The 15,368-nt window shown below is 37.6% G+C and overlaps 5 protein-coding genes and 1 non-coding gene across 6 annotated transcripts; all 6 read right to left on the reverse strand.

Annotated features, from left to right (window-relative positions):
* Positions 1-264: 264 nt before the first annotated feature.
* On the reverse strand, positions 265-2,207 carry SS1G_10152 (predicted protein; the record flags this gene model as incomplete). Its single annotated transcript, XM_001588555.1, has 5 exons — positions 265-384; positions 681-722; positions 1,303-1,324; positions 1,779-1,820; positions 2,125-2,207. The coding sequence occupies 5 exons, from the start codon at positions 2,205-2,207 to the stop codon at positions 265-267; spliced, it is 309 nt and encodes a 102-aa protein (XP_001588605.1).
* Positions 2,208-6,048: 3,841 nt separating this feature from the next.
* On the reverse strand, positions 6,049-7,761 carry SS1G_10153 (hypothetical protein; the record flags this gene model as incomplete). Its single annotated transcript, XM_001588556.1, has 2 exons — positions 6,049-7,095; positions 7,318-7,761. 2 exons carry the CDS (start codon positions 7,759-7,761, stop codon positions 6,049-6,051), a joined length of 1,491 nt encoding a protein of 496 aa, XP_001588606.1.
* Positions 7,762-10,012: 2,251 nt separating this feature from the next.
* On the reverse strand, positions 10,013-10,267 carry SS1G_10154 (predicted protein; the record flags this gene model as incomplete). Its single annotated transcript, XM_001588557.1, has 2 exons — positions 10,013-10,137; positions 10,228-10,267. 2 exons carry the CDS (start codon positions 10,265-10,267, stop codon positions 10,013-10,015), a joined length of 165 nt encoding a protein of 54 aa, XP_001588607.1.
* A 239-nt stretch (positions 10,268-10,506) lies between these two features.
* Positions 10,507-10,588, reverse strand: SS1G_14639. Its single transcript has one exon. It is a non-coding gene; the product is annotated as a tRNA-Glu (tRNA).
* Positions 10,589-11,166: 578 nt separating this feature from the next.
* On the reverse strand, positions 11,167-13,179 carry SS1G_10155 (hypothetical protein; the record flags this gene model as incomplete). The annotated part of the gene is made up of 3 exons (XM_001588558.1): positions 11,167-12,311; positions 12,614-12,669; positions 12,722-13,179. 3 exons carry the CDS (start codon positions 13,177-13,179, stop codon positions 11,167-11,169), a joined length of 1,659 nt encoding a protein of 552 aa, XP_001588608.1.
* A 1,648-nt stretch (positions 13,180-14,827) lies between these two features.
* On the reverse strand, positions 14,828-15,332 carry SS1G_10156 (predicted protein; the record flags this gene model as incomplete). The annotated part of the gene is made up of 2 exons (XM_001588559.1): positions 14,828-15,001; positions 15,330-15,332. 2 exons carry the CDS (start codon positions 15,330-15,332, stop codon positions 14,828-14,830), a joined length of 177 nt encoding a protein of 58 aa, XP_001588609.1.
* Between the last annotated feature and the right edge of the window lie 36 nt (positions 15,333-15,368).

Genomic DNA, 15,368 nt, shown 5'->3' on the forward strand with positions numbered 1-15,368 from the left:
GGGAGGAATGAAGGGTCTGATACCCAATGGATTCAGGCCTTACAGCTTTAAAATGCGTAATAAGGATGTGAGGTAGTATGTATGTATGTATATGGAAGTATTCGTATAGAAAGAAACAAGTTTAAGATGATATTCGTAAATTCGTGAAATTATTATACTGTGAATAATGACAAAAACAATAATGAAGTGGTAATGATAATCAACCCTTTCCCTGATGATAGAAGATCATTCAAGAAAACAATCAATCATTAATTGATTAACTGATTAACCAAGCTTCATCGATTGATTGAGAGTCCCTCGAGTTCTTCGATTCTCACCAGTTGAGAGGGCGAGAGAGAGAGAGAGAACTGGTTGCTCAAACGTACTCGTATAATCTCTCTCTTTCTTGACAAGATTAGAGTGATTAATCAGAGGTGGCTGAGCGTAAATGAGATGACAGAGTATCGTCCGCCGTGTTGTGTGTTTGGAATGTTTAAAATTCGATTCGTATAGTGCCCAGGTGGTGGGTGGTATGAGATTGAGTTATGAATGAGGTTATGTAGGTATTGAATGAATATTGAGTGTACCGGACATATGATCAAAATGAATTACCGGCCGGTATAAATTCAATAGGACTTTTCCTAAGCAAAAGGATCCCGTTTCCGGCTTCCCGTACCATTGACCACAATCAGTTACTTTACTTTATCTTCCTTCTCTTCCTTTCTCTCTTCCCTCTCTAGTATCTACGGAGTATTAGCTTTGAAAAAGGTCGGTCCTCTTGGCTAGACCAGAACATCACCCTCGGAATATGGGGATTCTCTCAAATTCAAGACCCCAGGGGTTAAAATAAATCGGGGCCAAAGTACATTGAATGGTTACTTGTAATAACCCTACAGGGGAAAGTATGCAGAAAAACTCTGGGCGCATGGAGAACTTTCGAAAATGGAGAATTAAAATGGATCCCAAAGTATTTTGAATTTCAGACATGTATGGATGGATGGATGGATGGATGGATATACGGATGTATGGTTGGTTGGTTCGTTACTTGACTTGGATATGAAGTTCATGGATGATTTTACAAAGAGATCCATATCTTGTCATGAACTTGCGCAATTATTCATTGTTTGAATGTATTTGTATGTGGAATGAAAATCTAATCAATGATTACGTGGATATCTGTTTGAGTTTTCTTACTAATTATAGATGGGTCTAGTTCTCTTGTTTTCTCAAATTATTCAACCATCAGATATGTATATGAGTGAGTTCTTTTTACTTGGTGAAAACAATATAAAAAATGATCGAGTACTTTCTGATTTATTGTACAACTTGACAGCTTCCAGCTTCCCTTCATATTGACTGAATCAGTTTGAAATACCCAAAAGGATCAACTATTTGCCTATCAAAACCCTCAAATTTTAAAATAAACGATCCATCCTCTTCATCTCATTTCATCCAATAAAAGCCCAGCAATGTCTCTTAAATTCAAATAACCCCTCGATACTTTTCTCGTATTAATCCGATCGCATCAAAACTTCCTTGTTCTCTCATATCACTATGAACACCCCTCAATTTCTCTTGGCATCTATGTACACCTGAGTAGGTGGGTAGTAGGTAATAAATACAAATCATCTACTTAACCAAGTCGACATCACCAGTAATCCTACCTACCATCTGCATCTGACCAACCTCAAAGCCAACTTACTACCTTTCAGCCTTTTGAATTTGCAAAAACCGGATGCAGTGAAATAATTACATCAATATCAATTGCAAGTTCGCCATACAATGTTCAATGTTTCTACTCCGTAATCATCATGCAACGCCCATGCATCATGACATCCGTGCTGCACAGAGCTTGAACTCCGTAGTTAGTTTCTAGACCAACAGCTCCAAAATAATATAAATCAACCAACCAGCAGAACCTCTCAGCCAACAAGCCCCAATAATAATAATAACACCATCAAAATATCTTGAATCCCAGAAATCAATTCAAGAATCCGAAACTACCAACTATGCACACAGTATAAAAAATGTTTCCAAAAATATGCAAATCTTACTTACCTAATCAAAAATGCCATACATACCATACCATACCATACACAAAGAAAAACATGAAAACATCCCACCCGAACTCTTAATGTTACATACAGCACAGCCTCCTCCTTACCACCATCACATCCATACAAGAATAGATTACTTAATATCATCTCAATGCACCAATTTTGAGACATAATAGATGTCCACGAGTACGATGGTTCAAAAAGGTCAGTGATCCCACGAGGTCTGTTTTAGGTTTGGGCATCTTCTTATTTTTGGGGCCTTGGTTTGGGCTTTTGTTTGTTGTGATATATGTTGGAATGGAATTACCTACTCCGTAATGGATTTTGAGGTATTTGGAAATGTGATTGGAATAGAAAATGTCCTATTTCAGAAGAATGTTAGATAATCCTTTGCCGTTTTGAGAATCGGGAATTTTAACGGTACCTACGGAGGTGTCTGCCCTAATTTTTGTCACCGCCTTTTGCATGCAGAGATGGTAAAACACGTAAATCACCTCGATCCGCCTCAATATCATCGAGAAATCAAGCAAATAATATTGCCGGCAGAAAAAGCGGTGACAAAAATTAGGGCAGACACCTCCGTAGGTAAAGTAGCTGTCTAGCTCCTTCAGTATATTCATTCATCTTTCAGGTATTTTATACTCGAGTATCAGAAAATGAAACCGTAGTACAAATTGACATACTGTACTAGGTAGGTAGTTACATCTGTTTTTATTAATATATGCTATCCATCTCATTTATTCCCCAGGATCTAACTTGTTTCATCCCTATACTAACAAAATTAACACACACTGCGTAAACCTTCTCATGATTCCATATTACCAACACATGAATAAACAACCTTTTCTATACTCTGTAAAATCATCAAAACAACACCTACAACATAATAAAAACATCAAAAAATCCTCATAACTAACCATCATCTCTATCCCTCCACTTCACTCAAAATACCCGCATCCCCAACAACAAGGTAGGTTAATCACAACCCTTTCTTTCACCCCTAAAGATCGACAATAGATCAAACATCTCTCAAACCTTCTCACTCCCCCTCCCTTAACTCTTATCTCATCTTCAATACAACTCTTGTATCAAAATTCTATTTGTTTGTAAATCACTATATCACTTATTTTCTGTGTTACTAAATAGATACATACATACTGCGAGGATATGGTATATAGTACATACCTCGTATCTTTCTCGTAATATCTGGTCTTACAGAAATAAAAATCATATTTAATACTCAACTCGCCTAGTCAGCGCTGGGAATATCAAGTGATTGGGATAGGATTTGCGGGTGGGTAGTAGTGTTCGGATAATATTTCTATTTATTTGTTTATTTGTTTGTTTATGTATTTATTTCTCGATTCTGATGTACAGGAAGGAAGATATTTGTCCCGTAGTAGAGACTGATCAGTTCAGGGAGATCTGGGAGGAATTTTATTTTCTTCTATATACTGATTCAGTGTTATTGACTATCTAGTAATAATCTCTCTCTATCTATGTATGTATATCATATTCTGTCGTCAAGTTCCCTATCAATCGGGAATTTAGTCTATTGATCATATCATATCTATATTTCCATGTAGACTTTTTCCTGAAATAGACTTCATCTTTCCGATTCTGGTGATTAAACGTTACTTATTCCTTTTATTTTCTAGTCTTAGAATATTTACAATATTCTTCAGGTTTTTACTGTGCAATGGATTGCATAATCTTGAATATTCAATCTTCAATCTTCAATCTTCAATTCATATTCTCGGATTCATACTATGATATCCCTTTCGTTGCATCATCAACTTCTCGTCTAAGCTACCAGCACAAGCTTCTCGGCTGATAGGTGACGAATACCTACTCATCGCAAGCTGGTAAGCTAAAATTTCCTATCTCTCGTTTATTTAATATTCATCTATAAAGATGTATACTTTTCCTAAAACCCGAGACTCTCTCTCATCCGTTTCAATCTATGCATCATAAGTGCATATTTGTCTAGTTATTAATTCAAGAAACTTGTAATAAGGGATGTAGACTTGAACGACAGTAATATTCAATTAATAATCTTTTAGAGTTCCTAAAGATTTTTGATTTCTTTTGTATTTTAAAAAAGAAAAAAAGATTAATATTTATATACAATTTATAAGAAATTCTAAATATTCTTTTCCTTGAACTAAATTTACTAGAAATAGGGTATCTAATGTAGTAGCCTCAAATACAACCTCCAGTTTATTACCGGAATATCATGTGTTATTCTGTATTTCCGTGTGATAAAGCTAGCAATGAAATGTTGAGACTAGATCAGAGGCGCCCGAAGATGCCATCATACCTTTAGACTAAAGCTCAACCATAAGCAATGAGCACATCGACATGGTAATATACTCTCCTTCAGATGTCATTGTAAATAGTTATTAGTTATAACCGAACAGCATTCTCTAGAGAAACCCCACAACCAGTAATCTTATTGTATTCCAAATTCTAGATGAGGCGACGGCGTGTAATCAACCGCTTTACTTTTGGGAAAATTAAGAGGTTTGTATGTATATATCCACAATGAATATAAGTAGTATGCATATATACGATCTCCAAACAATATTGATGTTGGAGGGAAACCAAGTGACCCTAGGCCTCAATATAGAAAACTATGTGGTTCTCGATCCAGATCCAAGGCTTGCAAGTAAGCAATGCTGAAATCGTCTTTACTCGTTATCATGAAATGAGCATTTTTATTTATTTATTTATTTATTTATGTTAAAAGGAATGACCTCACACAGGGAATAGTGGGAAGCTGATAGGGCAGAACTGAGGCTATATTGGCCTTCTATATGAATCACACATTATCTTAGTTCTACGGAAGTGCGAAGCTCTCCTACAGAGAGCTTCTCAATCTAGTCCTAATAGGACTAGTGCCCTGTGCACGTGCTACGCAGGAACCATTCACTTTAACATATACCTTAGTGTTACGAGGTTTGCCGTCTAGATCACGTGGAAGTGCTCTAGGCTCTCGAGGTGGTTTATAACTAGGCGTCAAGCAGGGACTTAAGTAATGACAATAATGAAATGCAATTCGTAACTAATAGTAGGATATACTAAATGATTGATCTTGAGCACGAAGCTCTATACAAAGGAAATCCATCTTGATTATATAGACCATCGTGGCATGCGTCCCAGTGCTCCCAGTTGTCCCAGTTGTACTGGGACAGCTGAGCCTACTGGGATCCTCATATCACATGATGCTAATCACGTGATGTTAGGTATTTGAGATCCGTCGTAACAGTAGAATGTAGGTAAACTAATTGATAACTAAGTTGAGCACGAAGCTCCTATACTATGAAAATAATGAATGTTTATATACTGGTCCTTTCCAAGAGCCTGCAGTAGCCTGGAGGAGCCTTGAGGAGCCTATGCTCCTGGAGGCTCCATCACGTGATCCCTACTTGTTCGACGTGATGGTGAATCGTGACAGTAAATAAGAAAATTATAGAGGTTGATTTTCGTTGTTTTTGATGTGAAAAGATGGCCGAGATTAGAGGTGGCTGAGAAGTGGGGTACTAGACTTAATTAGGAATACTTCTATATAATTAATATTTAGATACTTAGTAACTACCTAGCTATGATAGTAATTATCAATGAATATTAAATTAAAAGATATCGAGGATTTTGAAGCTAAAGAGAGGGAGCTAAGGGTTTAAATACCTGTAGGAGCGCATTGTCATGATCACTCGTTCTATTCAGCATCCAGTGTTCAATATCCAAAATCGGAAGAAGTATATACACATGTATATCTTTACACAGAAGTATATATCATATACATACATCCTATTCCTACTTGCTGTAATATTCTTGTTACTTTCTTACTTGGGAGTAAGAAGAGTAGACAAGATGGCCGGTGAGTAAGAGGTGAAGTGGAGTAATTGCAAGTAGCTGTACATAATTGCAAGTAACGTAAGTCATGGCGTAATGCGTCTAATGGCGTAATGCGTCTAATTGCGGGGAACCACTCTATTAAAATCTCAATTACTCAACAATCAACTATAATACAATCTCCAATATCACTTTCAGATTCATCTTCAACTTCTTCTCCAATATCCTCTTCAGTTTCAGTCTTATATTCAATTACTTTCCCTTTCCCTTTTCCTTTTTTCATTGTCTGTACTTTAGTAGCTTTTTCGGCTTCCACTACTGCATCACATAATTCTTGCGTAGAAATATGAAAATGACCCTTCAAAACTAGTCTCTTTCCTTTCTTACATATCATACGTTTCTTCATAATAGCTCGTAAATTATTCGCATCGTGTTGGTGAACAATACTTTGAGCTCGAAGTTGCTCACTCCCAATCGTCAATTTTCGAATGTATTGACGAACCGGGGTTGAAAGAGTTGTATCATTTTCAATTGTTGAATTTAAAAGGTTATTTGCTGTTTGTAAGATTGCTACATCTGGGGGTGAGCTATTGACGAAGACTTGATTAAAAATATCAAATTGGGTTGGTTCTTTGGATATTTCGACTTCGGGGGTAAACTCTCGACCCAGTGTACGGAACACTCTCTGTGGATTAAATGGATGTAACCCAGCTCCCCGCCATGCCGATTCGATATTTTGATGATGGCATACATCGGCTCGAGCTTTAATATATGCCTCCATCCATTCAATCTTTTGTATTCGTACAAGTTGAGCTTGATTCAAATCAGAAAGTGCTGCGGTGAGCCGTTTTTTCAATGGACCGAAAACCGCAACATCAAGTGGCTGAAGCAAATGCGAGGTATGAGGAGGAAGTATAAGAAGTACAATTCGATTTTGAAGACAATGAGCTATAAAGCTTCCACTAATATGAGAATCGTGGCCATCGCAGATGAGAAGCCGATATTTGCCATCTGCTTTTGCACGAGTTGCAGGTTCGAAAACGCGTTTTAGCCATTCTAATCCATGAAGATTGCTTGTCCAGCCCTTTGTATTTGCTGAAAAGAACCAACTACCAAGAACTTCCTTCGGAATCCAATTTTGAAGGACGTTTTTACCTTTAAAAATCCCGAGTGGTAAAAGAATGAATCCATCCACACAAATACACTCTACCATTGAAATCCACTCTTAACAGCCTGAATATGCTTGATATTTTGTACAAAGTGTAGAATCGATAATAATTCGGGTTGATTCCATTGTCCCAATTGAATGTCCAGATTCATCCATATTGTATTCGTCTTTCTTCTCAATTCCATAATCCTGAATCGCTTTTTGATACACGTCAAACCAAGTACTACATGTTTCCCTGGTTGCACCATCCATTCTTACAGATTCAATTCGACGGCCAATAACAACTGTAAGATGAGGATGTCGTTTGATAAATCGTGGAACCCATTCATAACCAAGAAGGTGTTGTGGTAGAAGTTCAAGGGAGTCAAATGAGGGGCAATCCAAATTATAAGTCCGTTTTGAACGTAACTCCTCAGCCAATTCTTTTAACAACTGATGGCCTGGTGAATAGCCGCTAATTGTCAATTGCTTTATCCACTTAAGAAGTACATTCTCTTGTACAGCAGAAAGTTTCTGTTGCGATTGACGTGCTTCAGAACGCGATGAACCCCCTTTGACGCGTCGCGTCACAGTATCTTTAGGAAGCCCCAGTTCTTTTGCAGCTTCATATGAAGACTTATACTTTCCATTTTGAACTCCTAATACTGCTTCAGCAAGTCGAGATTCCATTTCCTGCACTTTTAAACTTTTTCGACGGACCATTGTTGAATTGTTGCTTTTTTGATGGGGTGGTCCCCCACAATTAGACGCATTACGCCATTAGACGCATTACGCCATGACTTACGTTAGCCGTACATAATTAGAGAGCAAGACTTTCAAAAGTATCTGGTTCTACAACAATATAAAAATTGTTTTTGGGCTTTAACTCAACGCCAATACTCAATGTATAAACTATTTACTACCCCGCCTCATTTTATCAAAAAACATTAATTGATGTTAAGGAAACAGCAATGCTTCCTATTTTCACCAATCACCCCGGAGGCATAGTTAGCCACCTCGCTCAAGTATAGTCTCTAATAATCCTCCTCCCGCCCTTGAGCTCCTGAATGATCAGCATGGACTAAAATGCATATGGTAATAAGTCTTACTTCTTTATCTTTTCAATACCAACCATGTTTATAAATACTTCACATTAACATTGTTGATGGTATAGAGATCTAGATTTAGAGTTCAGTGTAATAATAAATAGTTGGACTTTGAATATGTATATAAACAATAAACATACTCGAATAGATAGATATTCTCTGTTCGGGAAGGCTATATTATGATGAAGTGATGTTAACGTTCTAGATGCAATTGATGTTGTATTTTAGAAAGATCTTTTTTAAAAAAAGAGATGAATATTCGAATTCCTAATATCAAGCATTAAGAAAATCTATGAAGCATGATCATCATAACTTTATAGATAGTAAGCCAGTTACTTGATTGTTCAATATCTAAGGTTCAATGTCTAGATATATATCCTGAAGTGCATTATATTATACAGAGACTTCTAGTGGAACATCGGAGACCTCGCATCGAGTCTCCCATACATTGTAAAATAAGGGAAATACCTAGAGCAATCCGGGTACTCAATCTAAAAAGATGAGTATTAGGTCCCCTAAACGGAAATCTTTTTCTTCTATCGAATTGTTATAGGACCTCGGAGGAGAATAAGTTCGAGCTTCTTTTATAATATATCTATTATTATAGATAAGACAGACAATACACTTACTTCCTTTTATATATCACATGCAAACCCTCCTACAATCATCCTATATCACTAAAAATTTACTAATCTTATCTTTCAAACCCTTTAAACCTTATACGATTAACCACTCCTTACTCTACTCTCCGATCGATTTCTTTCTACAACCCAGAATCCCTAACACCTCTACATATTTATATTCATATTCATCCTTCAATAATATCTACAGATCTTTACATTACTCTCATCCCAGGGTATTCCATAACCTTACTGTATTACTAATACAAGAAGGAATACTTCAAGTATATATATATATTGTTAAAAGGAATGACCTCACACAGGGAATAGTGGGAAGCTGATAGGGCAGAACTGAGGTAATATTGGTCTAGTAGGTAAATCTCTCTTCTAAGTTCTACGGAAGTGCGAAGCTCTCTGTAAGAGAGCTTCTCAATCTAGTCCTAACAGGACTAGTGCCCTGTGCACGTGCTACGCAGGAACCATTCACTTTAACATATATATCTATTTAAGTTTCCTACCCGTATATATAATACATACAAATAGAAAGTCCACTAAAACCGAATTGTCATATGTCACACTCAAGAATACTGGGTAAAGTATCTTGTATTAGAAAATACTAAGCTAAGGAGAAAAGAAGAAGGAAAACAAGAGTAGAGAGTTTTCCTATGATTAAATACAAACGGGGCATGCCACGTGACCCGGAGGTGTGAGGCGTCACATCATATATATCTAACCAACCCTAATACTTTATAAAAAAATCTAATAATTTATATAAGTATTTACTTTATATACTTATCTTATATAATAGTATATCTATTTAATATTATATTCTTTGTTCATTTTATCTCACCTTCATCGAATTCTTAAAAGCGATATATATATATATATAAACAAATAAATATTTATATACAAATGCAAAACTACTATAGTATATAATAATAAAACTAAGTTCCTAAATCAAGTTCCTGAAATTAGTCTGTCGAATCGTAAGATCTTACTTCATAACTCCATGTAATTATACTTTTCCGTTTATCTTCCTGTAACGATACTGTACCGGAGGCAGCGGCTGCCTGAGGTTTCGTCTGATTGGTAGTTGTGGGTTAAGGCTTTATCACTAGTCTTCACTTGGAAGTGAAGTCGTTACTAGATCAAGTAGAATGTAGGTAAACTAATTGATAACTAAGTTGAGCACGAAGCTCCTAAACTATGAAACTACTCTGACTATATACTGAACAATAAAGGGGGCCCCTAGGAGCTTTCTGGCTCCTCAAGACTCCTTATCACGCGATTTCTGATGGTGCGTGCGCATACGATCTTCAGGTGACCAAGATCACATACTAATTCGATGAAATCTGATCGTGTTTGCACACGGCCTAAGCTCTCCTAATTAATCAGTTTGCTACCATCGTAACACCATCAATCCTAATGGTGAATCGTGACACTTCCCTCCTATCTATACAAACCACCCTCCCCACTAATGCTCCCAGCAACCCACCATCCCATTTCCCGCACCCCGTCTCTAAATTCCACCCACCCATCAATCAAAAAACCCGAACAAACCAAAAAAAATAAAAAAATAAACCCACATTCCAAACCTCCCCCTCTCTCCTCTCCCATCACGTCACACCAAATTTTCCATTCGTAAACTCCCCTCTATAAAAAAGATCCCTCTTCCCTCCTCTCTCTCCTTCCCCATCAAAAAGTCCCAAAAAATCCCAAAAGAAATCCAAAAAAAAGGAATGTTCCGAATCCGGGAATCGAACCCGGGGCTACTCGGTTCCTGTGTATGAAAGCGAGTTATGTTAACCCCTACACTAATTCGGATGGCGTTATCTGTTGTTTTTTGATGAATAAACCTTTGGAGCTTAGATATATATATCAAATGAATTTTCGTTCGTGTGTTTGTGTGGGTTAGTGGGCCTGGTGGGTGGGGATGTTTGGGATGTTGGATGTGGAGTAAGCTTAAGAGTGGCGAACTAGTTGTGATAGGTAGGGGGGAATGAATATAGAGAGAATGAGTATAGTATACCCTACTCTATATAGAAAAAGTAATCAGTAATTTATTAATCGCGATTAGTGTGTGTATATTATCTATTTTTAGGATTATAACTTGTATACATTTCATTTATTAAAATATTTATGTTATAAAAACAATTATTTATTTCTTTATTTCCTTCTTAAACTCCTGGATATTATTTATTTCCTTTTCCCCTTTTAGGTTTTTCTCCTACCGTCCCAATATATATTAAACTTCTCTCTCTTCTTTCTAACACCCATCACCCATCATTCATCCATTTAACCCATTATTAAATATTAGTATCTACCCAGGCTCGGTCCATCAACCACTCTCATTCGTGAAATCATAATCCGTCATCATATCCATCCCCAAATCACATCACAACTCAAATCCTAACCTCCTCACCCTTCTCCCTTCCATTAACATCTCTATCAACCTCCCCATTTCCACTCACACTCCCACTCCCTGCCTCCTCTTCATCCCTTGGTCTTTGCTGTACCGGAAAAACCGGTGCAAATTTACTCTTTCTCCTAATCCTCTCCCCATAAATATAAAAACAAACAGGTATCGGTACTAATACCAACGCTACACAACCCAATAATGTACCAGCCCAATTAATTCCCAAAGCCTTAAACATATATTGTGAGAACAGAGGAAATCCAGCTCCTGCCAATGATCTCAAGAATGTATTTGCTGCAATAGCTGAAGCAGCAAACATAAGATATGCATCGACAAGATAATTAAGACTTTGAAGAAAAATTGCCAAAAGTCCAAAACCTGTTAAAAGACCAGAAAGTGTAGGAACAATCCAATGAATATCAGCTTTATAACCTGACCAACCGAACCAAAAGAGCCCTGCTGCGAAACTTACACCTCCTGCGATCACAGGTGGAAGACGCCATTCTGGAATTGGAATACCGTTGTTTGCTGCAAGTTTTCGATTATATGATGGTTGAGTTGAAGCGACGTAAATACCGGCGATTATCATTCCGATGATCATACCAAAGTATGGAAGACCACCTACACCACCAGTAAAACCATGGATTTGTTGAAAGACGATTGGATAAGCTGTGAGGAAGAGGTAAAGGAGACCGTAGATAAATGCCATGTAGATGGAAATAAGAAGAACGATAGGTTCCGTAGCTAAAAGTCTCAAAGGACGAGAGAAATTCTTAGTAACTAATTCACGGAAATCAATCTCGATTTCTTCTTGTTTAGCGTGAATTCCCCAATTCTTCGTTCTTCTTCTAAGTTCTGCTGCTTTTTCGATCAAGATAACTGGTGGATACGTTTCGGAAAGGAAGAAGAAATCCAAGATGAATGCTGTGAAACCCATTATAGCAGCTAACCATTCAGTCCAACGCCATCCAAGATGAGACTCTACTATGAATCCACCAATAAAAGGGGCGAGAAGTGGACCGGTAAATACAGTCATCGAAAAGACAGTAATAGCAAGTCCTCTCGTTTTATTATCGAACATATCCGAAAAAACTGCAGCAACAACTGCTAAAGGAGCTGCACCAAAAATACCTATTTATCAGATAAATTAGAATGTTCCAAACTCAAGCGAAAAAAGGTATACACACCTCCCCAAAATCTACAAATCAAAATTGTTTGTAAATCCTTTGCAGCGGCAACTGCAACCTGAAAGATAGAAAATCCAAACATAGATAGAACAATCGGTAATCTTCTTCCTTTCAATTCCGATAGTGGTGCCCATAAAATAGGTCCAAAAGCGAATCCTAAAACATAAAACGATAATCCTAATATTCCAACTTCTGTTGAAACATTGTATTGCGCAGCTACAACTCTAGTTGCTGTTGAAAAAATACTCGATGTAAATGCTGATACTAATGTTGTATATCCTAACATTACTGCTGTGAGGATTCTATTGGAAAGTCATTAGCTTCATTCTCATTGAAGTACTAGAAACTACTCACTTCTTCCTCATCGGCCAATTAACCGCATGCAATGGATCATCCGGACCATCAAACTCTACTACGTACTCATCTCGAGCAGGTAATGCAGGCGGATATTCCTTTCCTAATCCCATTAAAGGTAATGGTTTCTCTTTCGTACTGAATATCCTTCCAATCTTACTACTCTTCCTAGAAACACTTCTTCCTACCGTCCCTGAATGTTGCGAACGTGCAGTTTGAATCCGAGATATCACAGTTGGATGACTTTCTAAATCTCGTTGAGTAGGAGCTCGAGAAATTGTGGGACGACGTGAGGAGGCATCGGATGAAGTGGTCGAGATAGAGGATGCGGTTGGGATACGTTCAATTTCGTGGGAGGGATGGCGAGGTACAGGGGAATGAATTGGTGATTCGATGGAAAATTGTTCTGGGGAAGCATCATGCTCAGCGCGCACTACTTCTCGATCTGCCTCATTCATGGCTGTGACTTTGTGGTTGTTCTCAATTGATAGTTGTAGTTGTGGTTATGGTTGTAGTTCTTGAGGTATGAAGAGATAGCTTATCAGACTTTGACTAGTCTAGACCTTAAACAATGATGACCTCAGTGTTTAATTGGCGTGTATATTTCATATGAATGAGTGAAGAAATGAAAAAATAAGAAGACAGAACAAAGGAACAGAAAATATATATTCAATTGGAAAAAAAAATCACTCGGAGAATAAAAATATCTTCACTACCTACCATTGCATAAAACCTGTCGTGAGGTATTATCTAGCTTGGTAATGTGAGAAAAAGAAGGTAGAACCTTCTTAAGCCCCAGCAAAAAGCCTTAACCTTAATCCTTAACCCGAACAAACCTTTTGCCATAACTCCATATTCGGTAAAGTCAGATACCGAAGTTAATTTTACGTTTTATGCCCACGAGGCGCTAGATCCACATAATCCACTATCGGACCATTACCATGGGTATATACGAACGTTTTTGATGGGTCCGTTTAGCTGGGCCTGTCAATGAGTGATGTTTACTGAACAGACAACCTCTAGAATCATTTTTCTCCTCTCCGAATCTATTTCCTATACTAATCACTTGAATTCATGTCATGTTACAAAGTACACTAGCAAAGCCTAGAATACTACATGTCATTGTACGAATATATCTAATTAACAGCATAAATTCCTTACAAATAAAGATTGATGAGGTCTTAGCTTATCCATCAAACCTTACCTACGTACTTTACAATACGCCTATGTATGTTGTGTGACATGAGGTATCCGGACTTATCGCTCTCTCTTTCGCTTTTCTCTGAGATTTCGATAGAGGGATAGGATAATACCTAGTAGTCATACGATGTTTACCCTTCTCACTCTAACTTATCAATTCAGCTCTTACATACCCTTCTCATCACTCCCAGCATCATCATACCACTCTTCTATTGTCTTCCTTCTCTTCCTATCAACCTTCCCATACACCTCCCCTCTTACATATCTCCTCTTACTTTTCACTCCTCTCTCACCTTCAAATCACCGAAACCTTTCCATCCCATCTATCACCATTCATCATCCATAAAAGTAAATCCATAAATCCATAAATCCCAAATACTGTTCCGCTCCGCTCCGATCCGATCCGAATACTTACACACAATATCCAGGCGCAGCTCCAGCCCAGCCCAAATGATCCTCCGCCCAGCCAACCCCAAAACCGCCCAGACGGCAATCGGCATATAAAGTTAAAAAGTTATAAACATACAGTACCTACCTAGAACCTACCTATGAAAAACCAAAAGCCAATCTGGCCGTAATACTAATCATCCCATCTATCCAGCTCCAGCCTACCTACCTACCTAACCTACCGGACCAACCCACTATCCCGATTCCCGGGAGCTTAACTTTCAACACCTAGATATCTAGGTAAAAAATTAAGTTTTAAACTTCCAAACTCTAACCTCTCAAACCTTAATAAAGATAAGAAACTTCAAAGGGTCTACACCTACGTACCTACATACCTAGGTCCTATGATGATGTAAAAATGATATAAGTGGCGCTTATCAAGCCATCTCTACTCCTTTACCCCTCTACTTTATTCCTCTATCCATCACCCACAACACACACAACATATATATATCTACCTCATCTTCTACCACCACCTTCAAATTCCCCCCATCCCTCAATCCCATTCTCATCATCATCCCTCAAAACTCCCCATCCCCAATCCCATCCATCTAGAACTAAATACTCACACCTACCACCACCCAACAACCAAACACCATACCCCTCAACTCGGCTACACCAGGTTATCAACGGCTATCCATACATACATCAGTACAGCTACACCAACACAACCGATGAATCCAGTTATTTAAATTAAATTTAATTCTTTTAATCCTTTTAATCCTTTTAATCCTTTTAATCCTTTTTTTTTCCTTTTCTTTTTTTCCTTTCCTGTTTTTTCTTCGAATTCTTTCTTTGATTATCGATATTTTAGATTTTGAGGTAATTAATTGAAGCGGTGAGAACGAGTAAAGATTTTGATATTGATGTTGATATATACTAGATTCCTTTCCTAGTGAGATGGAATTGAAAGTCCGAGGGGTGGGGAGGGGGAAGGGCAGATAATTCTATACTTTCAAACCATATTAATATCATATCATAACATATCAGATTAGTAAAT

The sequence above is a fragment of the Sclerotinia sclerotiorum genome, genomic scaffold (assembly GCF_000146945.2).
Source record: "Sclerotinia sclerotiorum 1980 UF-70 scaffold_15 genomic scaffold, whole genome shotgun sequence".
NCBI lineage: Eukaryota > Fungi > Ascomycota > Leotiomycetes > Helotiales > Sclerotiniaceae > Sclerotinia > Sclerotinia sclerotiorum.